Raw genomic sequence first — 23,998 nt, 5'->3', positions numbered from 1 at the left:
ATGTCCAGAAACCAGAAATTTGTGTTTGACTGTGACTGGAATGTGTAAAAAAACCCTTTCACAATTCTGAAATTGCATCTGGATAACCAAAACACTGTAAAAATGGGTATTACATTTGCGCCTCATCAATACAAACAGTAACCCCTTGCCACTCTATATGATCAGAAGCAAGAATCTGTAAAGTTCAGATTTCCTCTTCTTCTTTTTTTAAAGTCAAGTTATTTTTAATTTATATATAAGTATTTTGAATATAGTGTATTGTCCAGGCATTCCATTTTACAGAATAAAAAATAAAAAATAATAGATATACTGATAAAAAAAAAAGAATCTGTAAAGTTCAGGAATGAATATTTGATTCTGAAACAGACACATAGTATTCATTTAGTTTTGTGTTTTGTGTAAACAGTGTCAATGAAAGTTGCAAGGTTTGAAGCCAGGACCCAAAGAGCCCACTGAGAGGACAAAAAAAATGTACATTGTAATTTGTTTATGATAAATACGTATACCTCATTTTCCTAATTATTCAATGTTATTTTCAATAATTAATATCAAAGATGTAATAATTTTTAAGAGCCACAAAAGGCATGACAGAGTCAATATGACTTTCAGTAACGTTATATCATTTGGCAAATTAAAAGATGTTGATTGCTTTCGTGTGCTGTTCAAATCAGAATAAATTCCCCATCTAAATTCATATAGCAAGGGGAAAAAAGAGAATTAGATTCCAATGATTGCAAGATGCTAAAGAAAGAGTAGGTTTAGGTTTACTAGATTTGAAACTGTACTTCAATGCCCGCTGTTTGGTTTGGGTGAAAGAATGAGTGAGTCTCCAAAATAAGAGATGGCTCAAACTGGAGGGCAGTTAACTAAGATTTTGATGGCATGCTTAATTCTATTATGAAAAGGTTAAAATGAATATTGACTTTGGGAATCATTTTGTTAAGTGTGAATTGTTGTTAGCTGCAAAGTCATGTCTGACCCATCGTGGCCCCATGGACAACTTTCCTCTAGGCCTTCCTGTCCTCTACCATCCCCCGGAGACCATTTAAGCTCATGCCGACTGCTTCAGTGATTCCATCAAGCCACCTCGTTCTCTGTCGTCCCATTCTTCTTTTGCCCTCAATTGTTCCCAGCATTATGCTCTTCTTCAGTGAGTCCTTCCTTCTCATTAGGTGGCCAAAATATTTCAGTTTCATCTTCAAGATCTGGCCTTCTAAAGAGCAGTCAAGGTTGATCTCCTCAGGGTTGATCCTCAAGTGTGACTTAGGGCTTGCTAAATTTTTCAACTTTCAATTTCCAAACGTTAGGGATGCTCCAAAGTTGTGACATGCCTTGGGGATTGTAAAGATATTTTGGTTACTTTAATATAATTTAGATGTGCTTGGTAAGTAACTACATAAATATCATAACTTTTTAACATTTTGTTTGTTTCATGCCATACCAAGGGTCTGGAATAAATACAAAACAAGATTCTCAATGAAGCTACCTCTTGGTGTGTCACCTCAGAAAGATTGTTTTAGAAAAGAAATGATGGTGAGGCCAGACTGTTGGACTTATGGTCAAATAATGCTCTTTAATCAAGGTGAACCTACTCATAAGTCTAAGGAAGAATTAGAGTCAGAAGAATCGAATCGAATCGAATCGAATCGTATAGAACAGAACAGAACAGAACAGAACAGAACAGAACAGAACAGAACAGAATAGAATAGAATATTTTTATTGGCCAAGTGTGATTGGACACACAAGGAATTTGTCTTGGTTCATATGCTCCCAGTGTACATAAAAAAAAGATACGTTCGTCAAGAATCATAAGGTACAACACTTAATGAAAGCCATAGGGTACAAATAAGCAATCAGGAGACAATATCAGTATAAATCGTAAGGATACAAGCAACAAAGTTACAGTCATACAGTCATAAGTGGGAGGAGATGGGTGGTGGGAACGATAAGATTAATAGTAGTGCAGACTTAGTAGGTAGTTTGACAGTGTTGAGAGAATTATATGTTTAGCAGAGTGATGGCGTTCGGGAAAAAACTGTTCTTGTGTCTAGTTGTTCTGGTGTGCAGTGCTCTATAGCGTCGTTTTGAGGGTAGGATCTGTATCTGTATTTGTCATTGATTTTCATACTTAAAATTGAAAGAGATTTAAACTAGACAAAAAGTGTTATAGGTTTGATTCTGTAAAAAATGATTTTGAAATTGTACTGGGTGATAAGGATGAATATGTTATTGCAATATGTTATTGCAATTTATAAATTGCTATTGAAATTGAATTTGGAGAAATAATAGTGAAGCAAATAATTTGGGGTACAATGTAATGCTTGAACAACAGGAAGACTTGTGGGTTTAAAAAATATATTGAGCTATTACTTAAAATAAAAAATATATAAAATGACTGAAAATTGTCAAAGATGTATAAAGGTGCTTTAAATATATGTTGGAAATGTGGAAAATGAACTTTTTATCATCTTTCTTGGACTTGTGACAGAACAAAGAAATACTGGGACCAGATTCATGTTTTAATACAGAAAATTCTCAAAAATAATATAAAAATCTAACCAAAGACTTTTCTGTTAGGCTTAAAGGACAAAGAGCTTGAACAAATCCAGAACTTTGTTGTTATGCATGTTGATAGCAGCAAGAATGCTTTATGTGCAAAAATGGAAAGATATACTAATTGCTACAATGGAAGAATGGCTGGAAAAACTGATGGAATTAGCAAAGATGGCCACATTCATTGTTTTAATCAAAGAAAAGAACACATCTAACTTTGTTTCTGCTTGGAAACGTCTGGATTTTTTGCTTGAAACAGAAAAAAATATATATGAAATTTTGGAATTTGATTAGGCAAGATTGTTGTTATATAAATGGCTAGTTCAGATTATGTATGTAGTAGCCATTTCTATAACAATAAACTTGCATATTATGTATGCAAAAGTAAAAGGCTATAATGTTATTATTTTTATTCTACTGTGCTGAAGAATCAGAAGTTAATGCTTTTCTTTAGTTTCTTTCCTTTATCCTCCATTCCTCTCTCCCCCTTTTCCCCTTCCACATTTTACCATTATTTTCATTTGTATTTTATACTTTGGTAAATTTAATAAAATTATATTTTTAATTATATTTGCTTTTAAAAATTATATTTAAAAAGAACGAATAAATTCCCCACAGTTCCTTTGCATTTAGAAAGGGCATCCTCCCTGAACATTTATCTTAGATTGGTTAGACCAAGAAAAATGGAAATAAGCCATTATTTCTAGATGTGTTTTTGGTTGTTACCAAGTGTGCTTATAAGTGGTCCCTTTTCCACCATTTCAAAGCTTTATAAATTGTTGTTGAATTACTACCATAATTGGAATTGGAACTTCCATAATTAGAATTGGAACAACCCAGTGGGGTTGTTAGGTGACTTGTACCTGATTTTATGACATTTTTTTCTTTGGTTGTTAAGTGAATCACACAGATATTAAGCAAATTCCTATTGACAATGCTTGTCAGAAGCACCCTGGGAAGGTCACAAATGATGATCAGGTGACCCCAGGATGCTGCAACCATCATATATACATTCTGGTTGCCACATGCCCAAATTTTGATTACTTGACTGTGAGGATGGTGCAACAATTTGGTGAGGGCGAAGACCAGTCATAAGTCATTTTTTCAACACCATCATAACTTTGAACAGTTGCTAAATGAATGGCCGTAAGTCGAAGACTGCCTGTAATGGGGAGGGGAAAGAGAAAGGGATGTAAAGGAGAATAGGTCATCCTATTTCCAAATACATGACCAGCACAGAACCAAGATATGCTAGGATATCACTTTCCAAAAATTGCCAGCCGGGGTGATCATTCAATAAATGCCAATCCCAATATATTCAAGGCTGTTGTAAGCTGTGTACCTTACAACAAGTTGGGCAAGGCTGTTGTAAGGTGTGTACCCACAGATATACCCCCATGCACATCACATTGTGATCTGGAAAAGCAACCTGCCTCTGTTAGACTCTTCAGCGGTTCTGAACCGCTTCAGATTCTTCACTTACAATGGCTTTGCCCATAATATTAACTGAGGTCTGTTTATGAATTCTTTACAGGTTTTTTCCCCCTTGGGCTGAACAAACCAACCAACCAGCAATCCTGTGGCATTGTTTGCATTGTTTCATACTCTGTGTGGCATAATCTGTGTGGCCTTCATGCCACTAGATGTCAACCTCTGCCCCACTTTCCCATCGTGCCTCTAGGAACATATTTAAAAGATGCCTTCGAGCTTCTGATGCTACACTTTCCAGTGAGGGGATGGATTTTATGTATGTTTGTTTCCTTCAGAAAACGTTTCACCTGGCTAAGTGGCTTTAATTAAGGTTGCTAATACCACTAATGTGAAGTTGGTGCAGGTTTCCTCTTCTCTGCTTTTTCTGCAGGTGTCGATTCTACATGGGCTGAAGTGAGCTCCTTTTTGTTTGGCAATAAAGTAAACAAGGAAGAGACGGTAGTTCAGAACATTTCCTTGTTGCTAAGGAGTATAAAGCCCCGAGTTCTTTCTGCTAGGTGTACACTGGAAACAAAGCCTTTTATGGTTCTAGAAAAAAGGATTTGACACAATTCAAGTTTCGGTGGAATCAGGAAAATATCTTCTGAGAAGTGAAAAGGCAGAACTGGGTCAATAGTACAAATTGATAACATCCATTTATGTTCCACAGGAAATGCTTCAACATAGAGATTTCACGAGCATCGGTTTTGATCCTAGATGGTGGATATAACAGATTAACATAGTGGGAAGGGACCTTATAGTCATCTAGTCTAACCCTCTGCTCAAGCAGGAGACCTTACACCCGTGATGGTGAACCTATGGCAGGCATACCCATATCAGTGGGCACACCAGCTCAGCTCTGGCGCACACCAGCTGATTTTTGGGCCTTCTGGGTCCACCAGAAGTAGGGAAACAGGCTGTTTCCTGCCTCCAGAGGGCCTGGGGAGGTAGGTGGGGAAGGCTCTGGAGGCTGGGGACAGCAAAAAACATCACTTCCTGTCCCAGTGGGAGTTGGAAAATGGGCCATTTCAGGCCTCCGGAGGGCCTCTGAGGTAGTGAGAAAGGCTGTTTTTGCCCTTCCCAGATGCATAGAGAGGATCTGGAGCCTGGTGAGAAAGAAAAACGGCCCTACCAGGCCATCGTGTGCCAGAAGCAGGGGGAGAGGGGGGGTGCGCATGCATGCGCAGGGCAGGATGCATAGAATTACGGGTGTGGGCACGCACATGCACAAACTTCCCCCACCCTCCCTCTCCTGCCACGCGATGGCAAAAAGGTTAGCCATCACTGCCCTACACCATTTCTGACAAATGGCAGTCCAATCTTTTCTTGAAAGTCTCAAGCGATGAAGCTCCAACAACTTCTGAAGGCAACTTCTGTTCCATTGGTTGATTGTTCCCACTGTCAGAAAGTTCCTCCTCATTTCTAGGTTGAATCTCTCCTTGGTCAGTTTCCATCCATTTCTTATCTGGCCTTCAGGTGCTTTGGAAAACAGCTTGACCCTCTCCTTTCTGTGGCAGCCCCTCAAATATTGGAAGATGGTGATCATGTCTCCCCTGGTGCTTCTCTTCACTAGACTAGCCATGCCCAGGTGCATTCAAATTCTTACAGTCTAACATCAATATTATTTTTTCCCCACAGAAACTGCAGAAATATTGCTTAAATACTGTAACATCATTGCAGATCTTCATTTAAGTAAAAAAAAGAAAGAAAGAGATGTTTCTCCTTGTACTACATTATAAAAACGGATTGCAAGCTATATATGAAAAATGTATGGGCATGATAGAAGGAAAGATGATTTGCAAAGATAAACATAGAGATATATAGTGTTTGTTACTGAAGTCAACTAGATGTAGCTATGTTTAATTTTCTATTCTTACCTTGCAGTTTATTATTACTTATTCTCTTTCTGAATTTGCATAATGTTGTTTGCCGAGAAAGGGTAATGGTATGATGGTTATGCATGTGTAATGGCACTATGATAAAATGGCTTCTACAGAGTTATCCATTCACTGGAATATTTAAATGAACAGCTTCTTCCATATTAATTATTTATATTTAGGGGTACTATACTTGTGCTGTAAACATCACTAGAAGGAGGCAGATAGTTAGAGTAAGGGTGAACCAGATTTTTGTATCTCAGATGCTGCCATTTCTGGCTATAAAAGCTGTTGAAAAACTCCTGGTGCTAAGACAACTTGCAGAAGTGAATGCTAAATACTTATATGTTTTATAGACACTAACCAACAGAGTTATACACAAGGGCCTATTCATTAGAAAATAGCCAGCTAAAATTAATTGAAGGCCAGCTAAAACAGGAAATGGTCAACATTTAGTATTCCCACGCAAAAACAGACAGAAATGTCTCATGAAGAATTTCAAATAAAAAGCACAAGGAAAGTCATACACCAATTCCAAATCAGCAGCCAATGTTGCTGAATCAACAAATTAAGTCAACGTATTCCTGAGTTTTGTAGAAAGCAGAAAGGAGGGAACGGGCCAGGGCCGGATTTACATGGAAAGAGGCCCTAGGCTATTCCACTTATGAGGCCCTTTCACCTATAGTAAAAGTGTAATTTTAATTTTGCTAACAATTTGAATGTAGGCCCCTCTTGATCTTGAGGCCCTAGGCTGAAGCCTAGTTAGCCTATAGGAAAATCTGGCCCTGGAAGGGGCAAAGACTGTAATTCAGCGATCTAGCAAAAATTCAAACAGAAGCCTATGTGCCTGGTATAACCATACATAACAATACACTAGTAGTTGTTATCATGCTGCTATGTGGTACAAAGGATTTATTGGCAGTTAACAAAGCATTTAGTTTGCAGTAGCCCAAGAAAAGTAATTCTAGCAGTCTATTCCAATATAATGCCAGCAATAATATATAGCCACAGAGCTGCAATATACTGTATGTGGAGGTATGAATAAACCATGAAGTTACCACACACACACACACACACACACACACACACACACACACACACACATACACACACATGTTACTGGATTTACATATGCTTATTAATTATATTAACATTTATTAATATGCTATTCATTTATTCATTAATATACTATTATGTAGCCCAGGGGTGTCAAACTCACGACGCCACATCATCATCACATGACATATCGGGACTTCCCCCCCTTCGCTAAACTGGGGGTGGGCGTAGCCAGCACGTGACGCATCCAGCCTGCAGGCCATGAGTTTGACACAGCTGATGTAGCCAATGGCCTCAAAACAATTTATTTATCTATCTATCAATTTGTCTGCTATCTCAATCCTAAGAAATAACTCTGGCAGCTTTAAATTTAAATTTAAGGACTTATGCAGGAAAAAAGAATAAAAGCCCAAATAAAGTAGCAATAAAAAGATTTTTAAAAGGCAATCTAGTAGTGAAAGCAAGAGAACAAGCACATGAATGTCTACAGGAAGAAATATGTTTCAGTTTTACCTCTAGGTCTACAGTATGCAGTCTAGTGGGACCTGTGGAAGGATTTTCAATAAATTGGATGAAACCCGGTAGAGAAGAACCTGTCCCTGATAATCATCTAATGGCTCCTAGACGAGAGACTTCAAAATGACTTTAGCCTTTAGTTTAGGATAACGGAAAAAAGAACAGACCAAAAGCAGCTGATATAACTGGCTGCTGTAGTACTTGTCCAAAGCAGTGGGGACTGACTTATATTGTAGGTACCGAAATTTAAGTTGTTGGTTGTTGTTTTTTAGGAGAAGCAAACAAAAATTTTGAAACAGACTGGAGGTGCTTTGCCATTTTTCAAAGATCTTATTTTATTATATTGTTAAATTTATTGATGATATGAAAAAGCCTATAGTAGCCTGATTCGACAATGCCCACATACTATTGAGCTTCCAACTTAGTCAATTCATCTTATCAATGGCTATGACAATGCACAATCACACTAACTGGATCAAAAGTCACTTTGAAGATTCAAAGTGGATCCTCATGGACTTTCTCCAAGAATTGGCAAAATATTTCATGTTCTTTTCTAAAATCTGGCCAGACTTTGGTTATGTTACCTGGAATTCTGAAAAATCTCATGTAAGAATGCTGAAATTTCACGAAATTTTAAAATCCCAATTTAAGACCATTAAAATATATCTTTTTGTAAAGGAATGGAAGGAGGGTGTGTCTTACGAGTATAAATACGCAATACAAACCTATGTCCACCCAAACCTATTGTTAGCAACAATAAAAGGTAAAGGTTCCCCCAACATGTGTGCTAGTTGTTTCCAGCTCTGGGGCGGTGCTCATCTCTGTTTCTAAGCTGAAGACCCAACACTGTCCGAAGATGTCTCCGTGGTCATGACTAAACATTAAAGGTGCATAGAGTGCTGTTACCTTCCCACCAAAGTGGTCCCTATTTTTCTACTTGCATTTTTTATGTGCTTTCAAACTGCTAGGTTGGCAGAAGCTGGGACTAACAGGAGCTCACCCCATTACACGGCGCTAGGGATTCAAACCGCTGAACTGCTGACCTTCTGATCAACAAGCTCAGCATCTTAGCCACTGAGTCACCACATCCCTTTTGAGCAACAATAGATAAGCACTAATATTTGATTTTAATGAAATCAAAGGTGTTGTTGAGATCTTCCCAAGTTTTGGAACAGAGACAGTGAGTAATCAAATAAAGATATCAGAATGTTTTTTTTAATGGGGAGGTAGAGTCTATGATTCATTCAGTATTCCTGATCTTTTTTTCAACCAGATTTTTCTTTCCTGAGAAATCATCTTATGCAAATAGAAGGTAACTTGCCTATTATACAATCTTTCATACTATATTTTACAATACAATCAAGAATAGCAATAAGAGACCTCCAGAACTGAACTCTTTAGAAAAAGCATGTACAATCGTAATACTCAGCCTGAAGATGGCAGGATATTAACATAAGTTATTTTTATGCTTTTTATTTTTTTAAAAAAGTGTTTCTCTAAATTTGGCTTAAAATGTTTCCTTTTTTTACCCAGGCGTTATGATTGTTTTGAAGCCAATGTTCTTGTGCTCTGCCCAGTGGCTCTACCAACTGAAGGATGGTTTTTAACACTCATAGATTGGTGGCATTCTGCCAGGAAGGACTGAAGAGTCAGTCTGGCAAAGCTCAAAGGGTTTTGTGTGGAGTCACTGCTTGTCCATAACTGCTGGGCATTGAAAGGCAGCTCTTAGAAATGCTGAACTCAAGGAAACGCCTTTTGCCTACCATTTCTATGGTACAAAATATTCTGGATTTGAATATACTCTTTTAGAGAGACTTTCTGACTCCTTTGATGTCCCCTGAGTTGTCTAGCACAGATGAAAGAGGGGCTGAGTAATCATAACCCATTTATTCCATTTAATCTCTTTTTATAACTGACTCATATTATTACACTCAGGTCTGCCTTCCAGTTTCTCCAAAAATATCATTTCCTTACAAAATAAATTTCACATTTTCTATTTAATTTACAGGATGTTTTAGAATTTATATCATTTTTTTCCCCTTCATGGGTGTTTTTGAACTTACTGTGAGATGTGGAAATTGCTGCTTGTATTGTTTTACAGTTTCGCATCTTTCAATCACTCTGCAATTTCCCCAGCTGTCCATGCTGCCTGATCTGCAAAAGATCCAGGAGTGTTTTAGTCAAGCTAATTAGGTTTCAGATTTTAAATGGAATAGCTTTCAGGTGTGACTTTCCTCTAGCAGTAACAATGATTTTGGCTCTTCATAAACTTCATGCAACATTTACACGCTGCTCTCCAAACTGTATACCCTTTAGTAGTGTTAGAATACAACTCCCATAATTCCTAATAACTCATCAGAGAAAGATAATAGGATCTGAAACCCAGCATCATTGGAAGGGAAGGTATGTTGTTGTTGTTAGTTGCGAAGTCATGTCTGACTCATCGAGATTCCATGGACAACGTTCCTCCAGGCCTTCCTGTCCTCTATCATCCCCCGGAGACCATTTAAGCTCACGCCTACTGCTTCAGTGACTCCATCCAGCCACCTCCTTCTCTGTCATCCCGTTCTTCTTTTGCCCTAATTTTTCCCCAGCATTAGGCTCTTCTCCAGTGAGTCCTTCCTTCTCATTAGGTAGCCAAAGTTTTTGAGTTTCATCTTCAGGATCTGGCCTTCTAATGAGCAGTCAGGGTTGATCTCTTCTAGGACTGATTGGTTTGATCGCCTTGCAGTCCAAGGGACTCACAGGAGTCTTCTCCAGCACCATAGTTCAAAGGCATCAATTGTTTGGCGCTCAGCTTTGGCACTCAGTTGGAGAGTTTAGCCACATTTAAAGTGTTTCGGGAACATCCAAGAAAATGTTATAAAAAAACTATTATATATTTGTTTTTGTTTTTTCATTTTTTTTTGAACTATAATAAAAAGTAAATTGGAGTCAATTGTTTGGCGCTCATCCTTTCTTATGGTCCAACTTTTACAGCCATATATTGCAACTGGGAAAACCATAGCCTTGACTATACACACTTTTGTTGGCAGGGTGATGTCTCTGCTTTTTAGTAAGCTATCTAGATTTGCCATACCTTTCCTCCCCAGAAGCAAATCTCTTTTAATTTCTTGGCTGCAGTCCCCTCTGCGGTGATCTTGGAGCCCAGGAAAATAAAATCTGTCACTGCTTCCATTTCTTCCCCATCTATTTTTCAGGAAAGGGAAGGTATAGAAAGGATAAAATTAAACATAATTTTTAAAATCAGAATTAGATTTCAATCCAATTTCCTAATAATTGAGGGTTACAAATAGTTGTCAGAAATCTAAACACTGATGGGTTTGCCCTCAAGAAAACTGGCTCCTTGCCAAGCAATTCTTTTAAGTTTCATTGTTTGGTAGGAAACAAACAAGGAGAACAGCAATGGGTATGCTCATATGAGGGTCTAAAAATAGAATGGCAGCTTTAAGGAGCCAAGCTTCTTGACTGTCACTTCCTCCGCAGATTAAAAAAAAAAATCCACCTTATTTTTTAAAAGGAAGCCAAGAACAGGCACTCAGCTAGATATTTGTCTCCAACCAGTTTGCAGCAAATGGCTGCAAACTCCTCCTGGATCTCTATAAGGATGAACCCTGGATCACAACAAGGCATGAATTGGTTGGGTGGGTTGAAGGGAACAGTTATGTGACTCAAACCCCATTGTAAAATAGGATCACTTTGTGATTCTTTTTCTCTGTGTTGAAGTTTGACAAAGGAACCAATTAAGTAGCTGAACGATACCTTTCACTGGATAAAAAATGTGTGCTTTAATTTGCAGCTGTCTAACAGACTCCTAATTTATTTATTAAATTTATACATTGCCCGTCTCATTATCAAGTGACTCTGGGTGCTTAAAATTTTGTTTCTGCTATACTACGAAGAAAACAGGACATGTATATTCAATGTTAGTAGTATTTAACAATTTAATACTACTTAATAAAGGAATCACTGTGGATTTTACTCTGCTAGTGGTTGCTGATTATAGGGTGTGGTGCTTATCTCTACTTTAAGGCCATTGACACAGTATTGTCTGAAGACATTTCTGCAGTCATGTGGCCAGCAAGACATTACAGAGCACTGTTATCTTCCCACAGACGCGGTACCTATTTATCTACTCACATTTGCATGCTTTTGAACTGCTAGGTTGGCAGAAGCTGATTGAAGACAGGAACTCACCCCATCACATGGCAGTCGGGTCTCAGATCTGGGCTGCTGGCTTTCCAACCAACAAGCCCAGAATCTTAACCGTTGAGCCATCGCCCCGCCCAATATTACTGAATATTTAGATTAAATGCATGCACTGTATTTTCCCTGCTTGATAATTGCCCAAACTTTGTCGTGAAAACTGTCATCAAATATTTTTTTGGGTGGCGGTGTGTGTGTGTGTGTGTGTGTGTGTGTGTTTGAGATTTGGTCTTGTTATTTGTCCCATTATCAGACATGGTTGACAGTCTTTTTTGGAGACCAGAAATGGATGGCTTTGCCTTGTATTGTTCCTTTGCTGCATGGTTTGTCTGCTCTATTACCTGAGTCCTAGCTGTGCCAGAGCACTTTAGTTTGCTAAAGGCTACCCTCAGCAGTTCATTAATTAATTTACAGAGGAAGGACTACTTCTTCAAATCAGTCAATACTTATCATGCACTCTGACCGGTTCTATCAGTGGTGAAATGTAAAATTTGTTACTACCGGTTCTGTGGGCGTGGCTTGGTGGGGAGGGGTAATATGACTGAGTGGGCATGGCCAACCTTTTTTTTTTAACTTTTAAAACCATTTTTTCTACAACCTCTTTAAAATGCTTTTAAAGCCTCTGATGATCCCAGCTGACTTGCCTGATCGGCAGAGGCTTTTTTTTTTTTAAGCCTCTGATGATCCCAGCTGACTTGCCTGACGGAAGAGGCTTTTTTTTTTTACTTTTAAAAGCATTTTTTTGGCCAAAGAGGTTGTAGAAAAAAATGCTTTTAAAATTTTTAAAAAAGCCTCTAATGATTGCGCAGCTCAACTGGGCAATGGCGGCGGGGGGGCAGGGATTTTACTTGTATAGCAAAAAGACATTTGCTAGTTCAAAACCTAGAAAAAATGTTTCTTGTTTGACTTTTAAATTCCTATACATTTTTTTTCCTGGAGTATATAGATTCCTTTTTGATAAATTCTTCTGTTACCTGGTGGAGAAGACCTTCAGTTCTGAACTGAAGAAGTTTCTTGGATGAGAAGTGAAACTTTTTCAAGGAAAAAATCAAGAAAGTCCAGTTTATTTTTGAAAAGCATCTTTGGGATCTGGATGTTTGAGAATCTCCATAGACATATGAGGTTTAACCAGAAACATGTCCTGCCTGTGTTATAGATACAAAAATGGCTGTACTTACTCACTGGGAATTGGGTGGTATAAAAAATAATATATACAGTATATGCCCACTTTTTGCTAGCAAATGATATCACATCAATCTGGCTCATTCATAATGTAATCATGAGTTTTCATAGCTTTTTAAAAATCATTTTAATTTTGTTTTCCAGTTAAGGTAAAGGTAAAGGTTCCTCTCACACATATGTGCTGTTGTTCCCGACTCTAGGGGGCGCTGCTCATCTCCGTTTCAAAGCCGAAGAGCCAGCGCTGTCCAAAGACGTCTCCATGGTCATGTGACTGGGATGACTAAACACTGAAAGTGCACGGAACGCTGTTACCTTCCCACCAAAGGTGGTCCCTATTTTTCTACTTGCGTTTTTTACGTTCTTTCAAACTGCTAGGTTGGCAGAAGCTGGGACAAGTAACGGGAGCTCACCCCGCTACGTGGCACTAGGGATTCGAACCACTGGACTGCTGACCTTTTGATTGACAAGTTCAGCATCTTAGCCTCTGAGCCACTGCATCCCCGTTTTCCAGTTATGTTCAACTAAATTGCATGTTATTTAGTTCGAAAATTGGGAACTCATTCTAAGCAGCTTCCCTTAATTCTCATTCTAAACAGAGTTCAGCTCTTTTGCAATGTGACTCAGGAGCAGTGGGAAATTGGATAAAGAAGTTGGAGAGGGAAATGATGTATAGGAAGAAAAGAAAGTTGGGAAAGGTTGAAAGAGGGCAGGTCACATACATGTATCAGGTCTAAGAGTAATTTGTGTGTGACAGGAAAGCAATCCTAGCAGAAGAACTAAATTTAGGCGAGCTCTTTGCTTTCCTGTTGTTCAAATCTTTCTCCACTCCATTTTCCTCTTTGCATTAGAAGCTGGCAAGAAGATTGATGGAAACATATATAAAAGTATAAAATATATTAAAAAGTCATAGATGGATCTAAGTTTCACGCAGACAAATAATGCTACAGGCAAAATTTCTTAGCTGTGCAGAAGATTGACATAAACCAATGTTAATTTTTTTAGATCAGAGGAATTCAGCAGGCCCATTTCTTTAAATGGCTTCATTCTGGAAACTAGCATCTGAAAAGAAAAGATACACAGGATTTTGGGGTGTGTGTTTATGACTGCGATATTCTTTCAGCTACAGGTAATCCTCAATTTACAACCACAACTGAGCCCAACATTTCTGTTGCTAAGTGAGACAGTCATTAAGTGAATTTTGCCCCATTATAAGACATTTCTTGCCATAGTTGTTAAATGAATCACTGCAGTTGTTAAGTTAATAATATAGTTTAAGTGAGTCTGGCTTCCCCATTGACTTTGATTCTCAGAAGATCGCAAAAAGTGATCACATAGCAATAGCAATAACACTTAGACTTATACACCGCTTCATAGTGCTTTACAGCCCTCTCTAAGTGGTTTTCAGAGCCGGCATATTGCTCCTAACAATCTGGGTCCTCATTTTACTCACCCCGGAAGGATGGAAGGCTGAGTCAACCTTGAGCCTGGTGAGATTCGATCTGCCAAACTGTTGGCAGCCGGTGATCAGCAGAAGTAGCCTGCAGTACTGCACTCTAACCACTGCACCACTATGGCTCATCTGACATGACCCTAGAACACAGCAACTGTCATAAATATGAGTCAGTTGCCAAGCTTCTGAATTTCAGTCATGTAACCATGGGTATGCTGCAATGGTCATAAGTGTGAAAAATGGTCATGCCAATTTTTTTCAGTGTCATTGTAACTTCGAACATCACTAAATGAATTGTTGTAAGTTGAGGACTACCTGTAGTTGACTGCCAGGATAGCAATAGCACTTAGATTTATATATTGCTTCATAGTGCTTTACAGCCCTCTCTATGGATTTACAGAGTCAGCCTCTTGCCCCCAACAATCTGGGTCCTCATTTTACTGACCTTGAAAGGATGGAAGGCTGACTCAACATTGAGCCGGTGAGGATCAAACTGCCGAACTGCTGGCAATTGGCAGTCAACAGAATTAGAGTGCATGGTAAGTATTGACTGATTTGAAGAACTAATCTTTCCTCTGTAAATTAACTAATGAGCTTCTGATGGTAGCCTGTAGCAAGCTGCTGTAGCACAGATAGGAGGACTCAGGTAATGAAATAGACATGAAATGAACAACACAAGGCAAGGCCATTAATTTCTGCTTTCCAGAAAAGACTGTCAACCATCTCTGACAAGAAACAAGACCATTTTTCCATGTTTCTATCACATGTTAATCCATTTATTAAACAATTAAGCATTCAATAAGAACAGAGTCACTTTACCCTCCTCAAATGGGAAGATGGCCATCAGTTTAGAGATTTAGGACTGGACAAATTCAGAAGAGACTGGGTTATCAATGGTTGCTAGATGGATGGCAGTTCTGAAATTCTGAAACCCAGGATATTACATATATATGTATATATTAAATATTTCCTAGAATCCATTTTTTAAGATCAGCTTAGTATTGAGCCATCGGTTGTAAGAGAAATTGACCAGCCAGCTTGTCATCTGAGCCTGACATCATGGGCTGAGAAAGAGTGACTAGCCTAAAGTCACCCAGCTGGTTTTCATGCCTAAGGTAGAACTCATAGTCTCCTGGTTTCTAGCCTGGTGCTTTAACCACTAGACCAAACTGGTTCTCCCCAAGGTATAATATTTACTATCCACAAATTCTTTAATTCCAGTTTAAATTTAGGTAGGTTGATATTATTCTGGCTCGTTCTAACTATTGCAAAATCCAGAATGTTATCTCGATGGATGTAGTTTCATGCAAAGCTTTAGCAACCACCCAGCTTCTGACCACTATTCTGTTCTCAATATATCCCTAGACTAATGCCTAAATGTTACATCCTTTTCAGGTTTAACAAAAGACTCACCCAGTACTTTTATAACATCCCTCTATATTTCAATGTTCAGAATGGTGGCATTTCTCATCCCTTTTGCATGGTAGGTGCTGGCATGCTAGGAGCATCTCATCTAAACTCTTCTGAAAAAAACAGTATGCTGTCTTACATTGAAATAGTTGGAGGAGTGTTAGATTCTGCATTGATGAGAACAAACCAGAAGTAATCTTTCTCCATTATAATTATTGCTATTCTTCCACATAAGAAATCTCATATTCCTCGACATAAAAAATATATTCTGTTGCAATTGTAGACCAGGCCATAATCAACTGATGGACATGTCTTAGGTGGATGCAGGTCAGTATAATATGTGGAGATGCAGGATTTAGGACTGCAGGTGGCAAATAAAGATGCAAAATGGAAGTGGCCATATTGCACACTTTAACATGACCTTATTTTTTTGTTTGGCAAACCTAGGCAGCATATTAAAAAGCAGACACATTACCTTGCTGACAAAGGTCACTGTAGTCAAAGATACGGTTTTCCCAGTATGCATGGCCATGAGAGTTGGACCATAAGGAAGGATCAACACCAAAGAATTGATGGTTTCAAATTGTAGTGTTGGAAAAGACTCCTGAGAGTCCTTTGGACTGTAAGGCGATCAAATCAGTCAATCATAAAGGAAATCAACTCTGGCTGTGTTTTGGAAGGACAGATACTGAAGCTGAAGCTCAAATATTTTGGCCACCAAATGAGAAGACAGAGCTGATTGGAACAGATCCTGATAGGAAAGAAGGAAGGCAAAATGAGAAGGGGATGGCAGAGGATTAGATTGTTAGATAGTGCCATAGACGCAATGAACATGAATTTGATCAAACTCCAGGAGGACAGGGAGGTGTGCTATGATGCATGGGGTCGTGAAGAGTTGAACATGACTTAGCAGCTGAACAACAACAAATGTTTATTTTTGCCTCTTGTGAAGGAATTATATTTTTAGGGCTGGTGCCTTAATATATGGAAAAACAGCCCATTGCTTTTTCATCATTTATATACAAGAGCCTCAAGCATCCAGGAAAAAAAGGATTCACTGACATAGTCTGCCCACTTCTAATTTAAAATCATGTATAAGACCATTTTTGGCTAGAGTCAAAGATACATTTCTAACCAGACAACATTCTGGATTGGCTGCAATATTTCTTACATTGTCTAGAGATGTGTGATTGATTTATAATTTATTTAAAATTTCCATACAATCAGATCACTGTCTCCAGTTATATTTTTCAAAAAGCAAGGGAAAAAAAAAAAAGAAAACTAAGATAAAGATCTATTTCTTAGAGGTCCTTTGTTAGTCATGTTAAACATGTGGCTATTTTGAAGTGTCTTCATCTGAAACACTATTACTCTAGCCTTCCCATTAAGAATCATACATACATCTGACAATATGTCAAAAGATCTAACAAAAACCATGCCCCTCTCTTAAGACATTCAAAATAAATACACGACTGATCTATAAATAAGTTTAGAATAGACTTGCTCAGTGAAGATGTCCCAATGAAAGAACTGTTTAAAAATCCAAAGTTTATTTTTGCTTCTGAACAAAATAGGATCCCATATGTTGTTTTGAGTATAACTTCCTTAACTTCCAAATCCATGCTAATGTTCAGGGTATGTTAAAGTTATACTCTAGATAACTTGGAGGGCACCAGTTGTCTGCTTCTCCTGAAACATATTTAATTTGCAAAAAAAATTCTAATAGTTACATTAGATGGTTGTTGGATCAAAAATCACATAGTGCTTGTATAAGTTACACTTTGTTTTTAAAGATTGTTCATAGTGTTGGGAGTCTTTATCAAAGAACTTTGAATACCTGTCTTGTTTTTTGTCCCAAAGGTGCTTTTTCAAGAGGCAACTGGACTTTCTGGTTTTTCTTTGAAGACATTTCGCTTCTCATCCAAGAAGCTTCTTTAGCTCTAAAGAACACACTCTGTTTTGTTTTGTTTTTGTACTTTATATAGGCTGCCTTGTTTATTTTTTAAAAATCGACTAAAAAAGCCAATTCCTTTCCTTCTATTTCAAGAACTCTGAAGTGAAAGAAATCATACCAACCCAATCTGTTTAAATCACTTTGTATCATTCAATGAAACCATGACAGAAATAGCACATATTGGAGTCTCAGTGTGCTTGAACTTTAGAACAGAAGGATGTACAGCTATTTCTTTTCAGAAATTGCTGGATACCTTATTGACTAGTTGTGGAATGCTGCAGCTAGGAGTGGCAGGTTACGATCTAATTTTAAGGTTGAAATTTAGGATTCAGTACCCTCAATTGGTTTGAGGAAATGAGTTGTGTTTGTTTTGTAGGTCTTAGGCTGAGACATCTTACAGTTTCTTCCACTTCGCTTTCTACATTACTTGCTTACTCAATCTCTCTCCTCCCTCCCCCATCACTCCGATTTTCGAAAACAGAGGAACACTCAGTCCAATATGAGGAAACATGGAGAGAGAGAGAGAGAGAGAGAGAGAGAGAAGGAGGGAGGGAGGGAGGGAGGGAGAGAGAATCAATCAAAAAGAGTCGAGCATTTATTGAAACCAGCTCTACTCCACCCTCCTCCCCTTGCCCCTCCCTGAATCTTTTTTAGAGTTGACCATTTGTGGAACAGGAAACGTCAGAGCACAAAGCTGCTATGGGCCCCTGCTCTGTGGAATGATTTCCTTTCAGACTGTCCCGTTATCTTTTAGCTGGCAGGACATTCTTCTTTCTCCCTTCTTTGCTGAAAACTACTCTTTCTGCTCCACCCCTTCTTATTTCTCTCTCTCTCTCTCTCTCTCTCTCTCTCTCTCTCTCTCTCTCTCTCTCTCTCTCTCTCTCTCTCTCTCTCTCTCTCTCTCTCTCTCTCTCACACACACACACACACACACACACACACACACACACTTCACTGGCCATACTGCCAAAAAAGTCCATCCTCCGCCCTCCCCTGCTAACTTCCTTTCAGCATTTCCTGAACTGGATAATCCCAGAATTTGTAAAAGCAGAGGAAAGGGGAGAGTGAGAGAGACTGCATTAAGGAAGGAAGCAAGCCAATTCCTTGTTCTCCTAATACTGTCCGATAACCCTAAAACAGAGTAAGGGGTTTAAAATGTAGAGCCTACCTAGAATTGTAGCGCTTCATCAGTTTTGTATTTTTCTCTTTTTCCCCTTTCTCCCTTTTTTACAAGTTCATTGGGAAAAATGAATTTGGAGTCTCTGGTTTTTTTTTATGAAAGACCCAGCTTGATTTAATTTGAAGGCCAGCTTCATTTGATTTGTTGGGATGCATCAGCAAGGAAGAACCTCAGCCAAAATCTGAACTCTGTTGCCAGTTGTGCTGGAGACACTGGTTTCTTAACTCCCTCATAGAGAACCATCCTGAACTTGGGCTACAAACTATATGCTGCTTCCTGCTGGAGATCTCCATATGTACTGATTGTTCCCTTCTACAACAGCCTTAGTTGTAACAGCTTAACATCTAGTGGAGATTAATGTTGAGGCATCCGGCTGAAAGTTCTTCTGGGCTTTCAATGTTGCTGACCAGAAACGGGACACAAACAACACAAATCTAAGAATAAGAGGAGAGAGCTTTTAACTTATTTGGTGTAAAAAGGGGGGTGGGGGGAAGGAAGGAGGGGGTAATCCTCTTTTTTGGAACTAACTCATGAAGAACAAGGCAGGAAAGCTGAAACTCAAGAGGAAAGGAGCCACGAACGTCTTTGGCTGCGAGCTGAGTGAATATCTGGAGAGCTCTGGACAAGATGGTAATCAAACATGGTTTCTTTCTTTTTTAATTTTTCTAATGATGGGTCTGCTGTGGTTCTTTAGGGTTGGGAAACTTAGTGGTCAAAATATGGAATTTGTTTATTTCATGTGCATAAGATTTTTTAACCTGTTGCCTGGTTCTATCAGTGATCGACCAGCAGGGTGCTTAGTTCTTGTAAATTTATCGCTATATGCCAGAGAGAAAGGAGAAAAATTATCCCTAAGACTTGAAGTATATGGAGAAGATGTATTATATACACACCAATTTGGAAATGGCTTCCTTTTCAAGTTACGTATGTATGTATGTATGTATGTATGTATGTATGTATGTATGTATGTATATGTACGTATCTATCTATCTATATATACATATTATTGAGAGGGGTGTGGAAAAATGGTTGGACAAATGTGGGAGAAGCAGCTAGTATTTCCTGTGCATTTTATTAGACACCATGTCTTTTGCTTATGATTAATATTCTCGGATAAACATATGATGTGTCAGACTGTAGGAAGCTGAAGTCCTAATCTGTTTTTAAAGTAGTCAAAGGAAGAGAAAAGCAGATTCCACCTCCCAAATGGGCTAGATGATGTGATGCAGTGCTGCTAATATTTTTAGAAACTACATATATGATGACCACTAGAATTTCTCTGCACCTTTATGCCATTTTCATGATCCTGAAATGTTGGTTCTTTAATACAAAATGATCTATTAGCAATATAATTTTCTTGATATTCAATAATAATGAGTGATAGTTATTATTGTATCTGTAAAATAAATGCCTCATAAAGGAAGTGCATTTAGTGTATTTGAAATAAAGGATATGAGATTGCTGCACAGTGCCATTGCCAGCATTTCACGCGGCACGACTTCGAAACCTGACAGCCATGAGTTGACAAACTGCATTGCTTTGCTCTTGGGTGCTGTCTCAGATACATTTACTTACCTCTAGTAATTGCACAAGGAGTGTCATCTCAAGTTGGTCTTCTCACAAAGGTGAATGTATTTTGCAGAAGGGCATGGCATCTGTGGACAAGTATGGCTATGTAAATTACACAGTAACCTTGTCACTCCTGCAGTACAGTTTTTATCATTTGATGTTCATTAAGAACTGGAAAGAATAGTAAAAAAAAGAAACTGCAAAAAGAGATCTCATTTATTTCAAGTTAGGGCACTGCAACTTTTGACCCACCAAATCAAAATAGGCACAGTCAGTCAACTCTGTTAAAGGATACTTAAACCTAACTATCCATGGTGTTTTTATTGAAATGCTTAATCCATATCCCACAACTGGAAACTTGAACTAGCTGACACAAGGATTTTCAAGTATGGCACTCTGATTTTAGAACTTTTTATTACATGAAATGTAACAAATATTTTGTTGAACAGCTTTTCAGTCAATTGTTGGTTTGGTTTGAATCCTTGTTCCCTTGCTTTTGTAAGGAAAGTTGCTTAATGGTAGAATATTGTATGCACTTTCTCCTGGGAAATTAGGTAGGCCTAGGAAAAAAAACCTCCCATGGGGATATTGAAAGGCCATTGTCCTAATGTCGAATACAAAACAATTTCCTGTTAGGAGTATCAGATTATATGGATAATCAAACCCTGTCAATTATTGGAATGAAATATTCAAATTGATTTTGAGATATTTCATTGAATAAATTGGCTTTGAATCACTTCAAAAACAACTGAGGACAATTTGAGACATGATAACTAACTCAAATGTTGCAACTTTTCTAACATATAGAATAAAACTGGGGTTTGGTCTTAAGTAGTGGTACTCTTAAATTGGTATAAATATCTGACCAATGAGTTTCATTATCTCTAAAAAAAATTGCCTTTTAGATGAACCATTGCTGCAGAACAATGGTTCTGCTATACAGTAATTTGTTTAGGCAGATTCTCTAGAAAAGAAGAGAGATCCAAATTTATCCAGTTGCCTTTTTTTTAATCCAAAAAGGGAAAGATTTCCCCTGTCCAATCGTGTCTGACTTTAGGGCGCGGTGCTCATCTCTGTTTCTTGGCTGAGGGAACCATCATTGTCTGAAGACATTTTCCATTGGCTAAATGCCAAAGGGACATGGAACACTGTTACCTTCCCATTGAAGTGGTACCTATTAATCTACTCACATCTGCATACCTTCAAACTGCCAAGTGGGCAGGAATGGGAGCTCACCCTATTGCACAGCACTTGGGTCTCGAACCTAGACTGTCAGCTTTCCAGTTGTCAAGCTCAGCATCTTTAGCTGCTGAGCCATCATTTGTTCTTTGTATGATCCTTTATCTTTTCCCTGATCCAAAGCCATATATTCTTATAATTAACTTTCCATTTGTTCAGCTGATTTTAAGAATGGTTCAGTCAATCTCTGTATTTAATCTAACTGTTGTATTCAAGTTCCCTGCTTATTTTCTTTTTCTTTTACTCTCTCCACTACACCCCAAATGAAAACAAACAAACAACAAAATTAAAAAAAAAACCAAAACAAGAAAAAGCTTTGATCATGTACTGAATGAGCCTTCTTTGCATGAATGGTATTAAATTGTAGGCCTGCTATTAACTATGCATCACAAGATTATGCACCACAATATATATAGTATGTTATATATTTATACTGTATATACAGTATGTTATGTATACAATAGTGGTTATACATCCACAGATCTTTCTTCTATTGTTGTACAAGTGGCACATAATGTGTCACTTTCTTTTTTAAAATTTTATATATTTTTTCTTCTTTAAAATGCATAAGTGCTTAATAAACAGTGTATTGTCTGGATCATTTTGTTTATGCAAAGTATTAATGAAGTAGTAGTGAGAGTAATATTAATTATAACAACCATAGTTAGAATACTAATAACTACTTATATTAAAATTCTTACATCATTTACTTGTATATATCAGTAATCTTTCATCTTCTAATTTCTACCTTTATTATCCAACCATTGATAAAACATATCCCATGTTAAAAAATATTCTGTTTCTTCCTTATCTTTTATTATTGTCAATCTATCCATCTCTGCACAGTCTAATATTTTTCTAATTAAACTTTCATTTGTAGGTGTATCTTCATTTTTCCAATGTTGTGCAAATAGAATTCTCACTGCTGTCAACACATGTATTATTAAATATGTAGTCTATTTATTATAATTTTTTTGGTATTGTACCTAACAAAAATACTTCTGGTTTTAAGTCTATGTATTGTTTTATCATTTTCTCTAACCCTGTATGCATTTTCATTCACTTTTTTTTTTTTTTTTTTTTGCTTTTGGGCATGTCCACCACACGTGAAAGTAAGAACCCAGTATCTGATTTCATTTCTAACATTTTGCGGACGTATTTTTAAACATCTTTGCTAGTCTTGCTGATGGCAAATGCCACCTATAAAACATTTTATACAGATTTTCCTTGTAGGTAGTTGCCATTGTCAATTTGTAATTTCTATCCCAGAGTTTTTGCTATTTATCTAATTCTATGGTATATCCAAAGTTTTTTGCCCACACTATCATCGTTTCTTTCACCTGTTCATCTTCCATTTTAATACTTAACAAATAACTATATATTTTCTTTATTAATTTTTCATCCATCTCTAAAAATATCTGATCAAGTGCTGTTGGCTCTTTATAGAATCCATGTGCCTTTGCATCTTTCACATATCTTGATTGTATTTGCAATCACTTTCTTAAGAGTTCATTTTGCCATGCCAATGAATCTGCCAGCTCAGAAAAGCAAGCAGAGAATGGTGGATTCACTTGTTTTTATGTTCTTAAATAAGAACTTCCTTTGTAAACAGTTTTTGAACGTTTTTATTATAAATTGAAGAAAAATACTTTCCGTATTAATTAAGCAGAACTTCTTGGAAGTTGAAAAACTTCCTGAAAAGTTCAGAAGCTGCTGTGCTGGATTTTTGCTTTTTGTTGTTGTTGTTGTTGTTGTTGTTGTTGTTGTTGTTGTTGTTGTTGTTGCATACTTACTATTTCTGCACAGCATTCTGCCCCAAATGCTGCAATTGCAGGTATTTTGATATGTCACCATTACAGTCTATGACATAAAATCTTACTGAATTCTTTATCAGTTGGACCAAACCTTAAAAGATTCCACCTGTTAATACGGGAATGGAATATCTGGGCTATAATTTAGTTAAAAAATAGCTGAGTTGGATTTGCGGAAGACTTTAAATTGAATTGAATCTTGTTGCATTCAAGATGGAGCTTGGCTGATTCATACATACACTACAGTATTCAGTAGTGATTCAGACGTACATCTACAGTATTTCCTTATGTTTTAGTGAATATATTTTCTACTTAGTTTTCTGTTTTTATTATTTGATTGCAATTTTATTTGTAATGGTTGCCATGCTTGGAACCATATGGCCTTAATCAGTGGTTCCCAACCTTTCTGGCTTCACGGACTGGCAGTGGTGGCAGCGAGTGGCCGGGGGGGGGGGATGGTTTTGTGTGCGCAACCTTATTTATTTATTATTTATTTTTTTATTTGATTTATTTGATTTTTATACC

At 37.6% G+C, this 23,998-nt stretch overlaps 1 protein-coding gene across 1 annotated transcript in view; it reads left to right on the top strand.

Moving 5' to 3' along the window:
- Positions 1-19,384: 19,384 nt before the first annotated feature.
- Positions 19,385-23,998, top strand: part of ARHGAP31 (Rho GTPase activating protein 31) — a 113,926-nt gene continuing 109,312 nt past the window's right edge. The window contains exon 1 of the mRNA XM_070943832.1: positions 19,385-19,484. Coding sequence (XP_070799933.1) covers positions 19,385-19,484 — 100 coding nt within the window. The remainder of the gene's footprint in view (positions 19,485-23,998) is intronic.

Source organism: Pituophis catenifer, unplaced genomic scaffold (genome assembly GCF_029215685.1).
Source record: "Pituophis catenifer annectens isolate HBS135680 unplaced genomic scaffold, rPitCat1.0.hap2 SCAF_4, whole genome shotgun sequence".
NCBI classification, from domain to species: domain Eukaryota; kingdom Metazoa; phylum Chordata; class Lepidosauria; order Squamata; family Colubridae; genus Pituophis; species Pituophis catenifer.
Note: the sequence above shows the minus strand (reverse complement) of the source record. Positions and strands in the feature narration are given on the sequence as shown.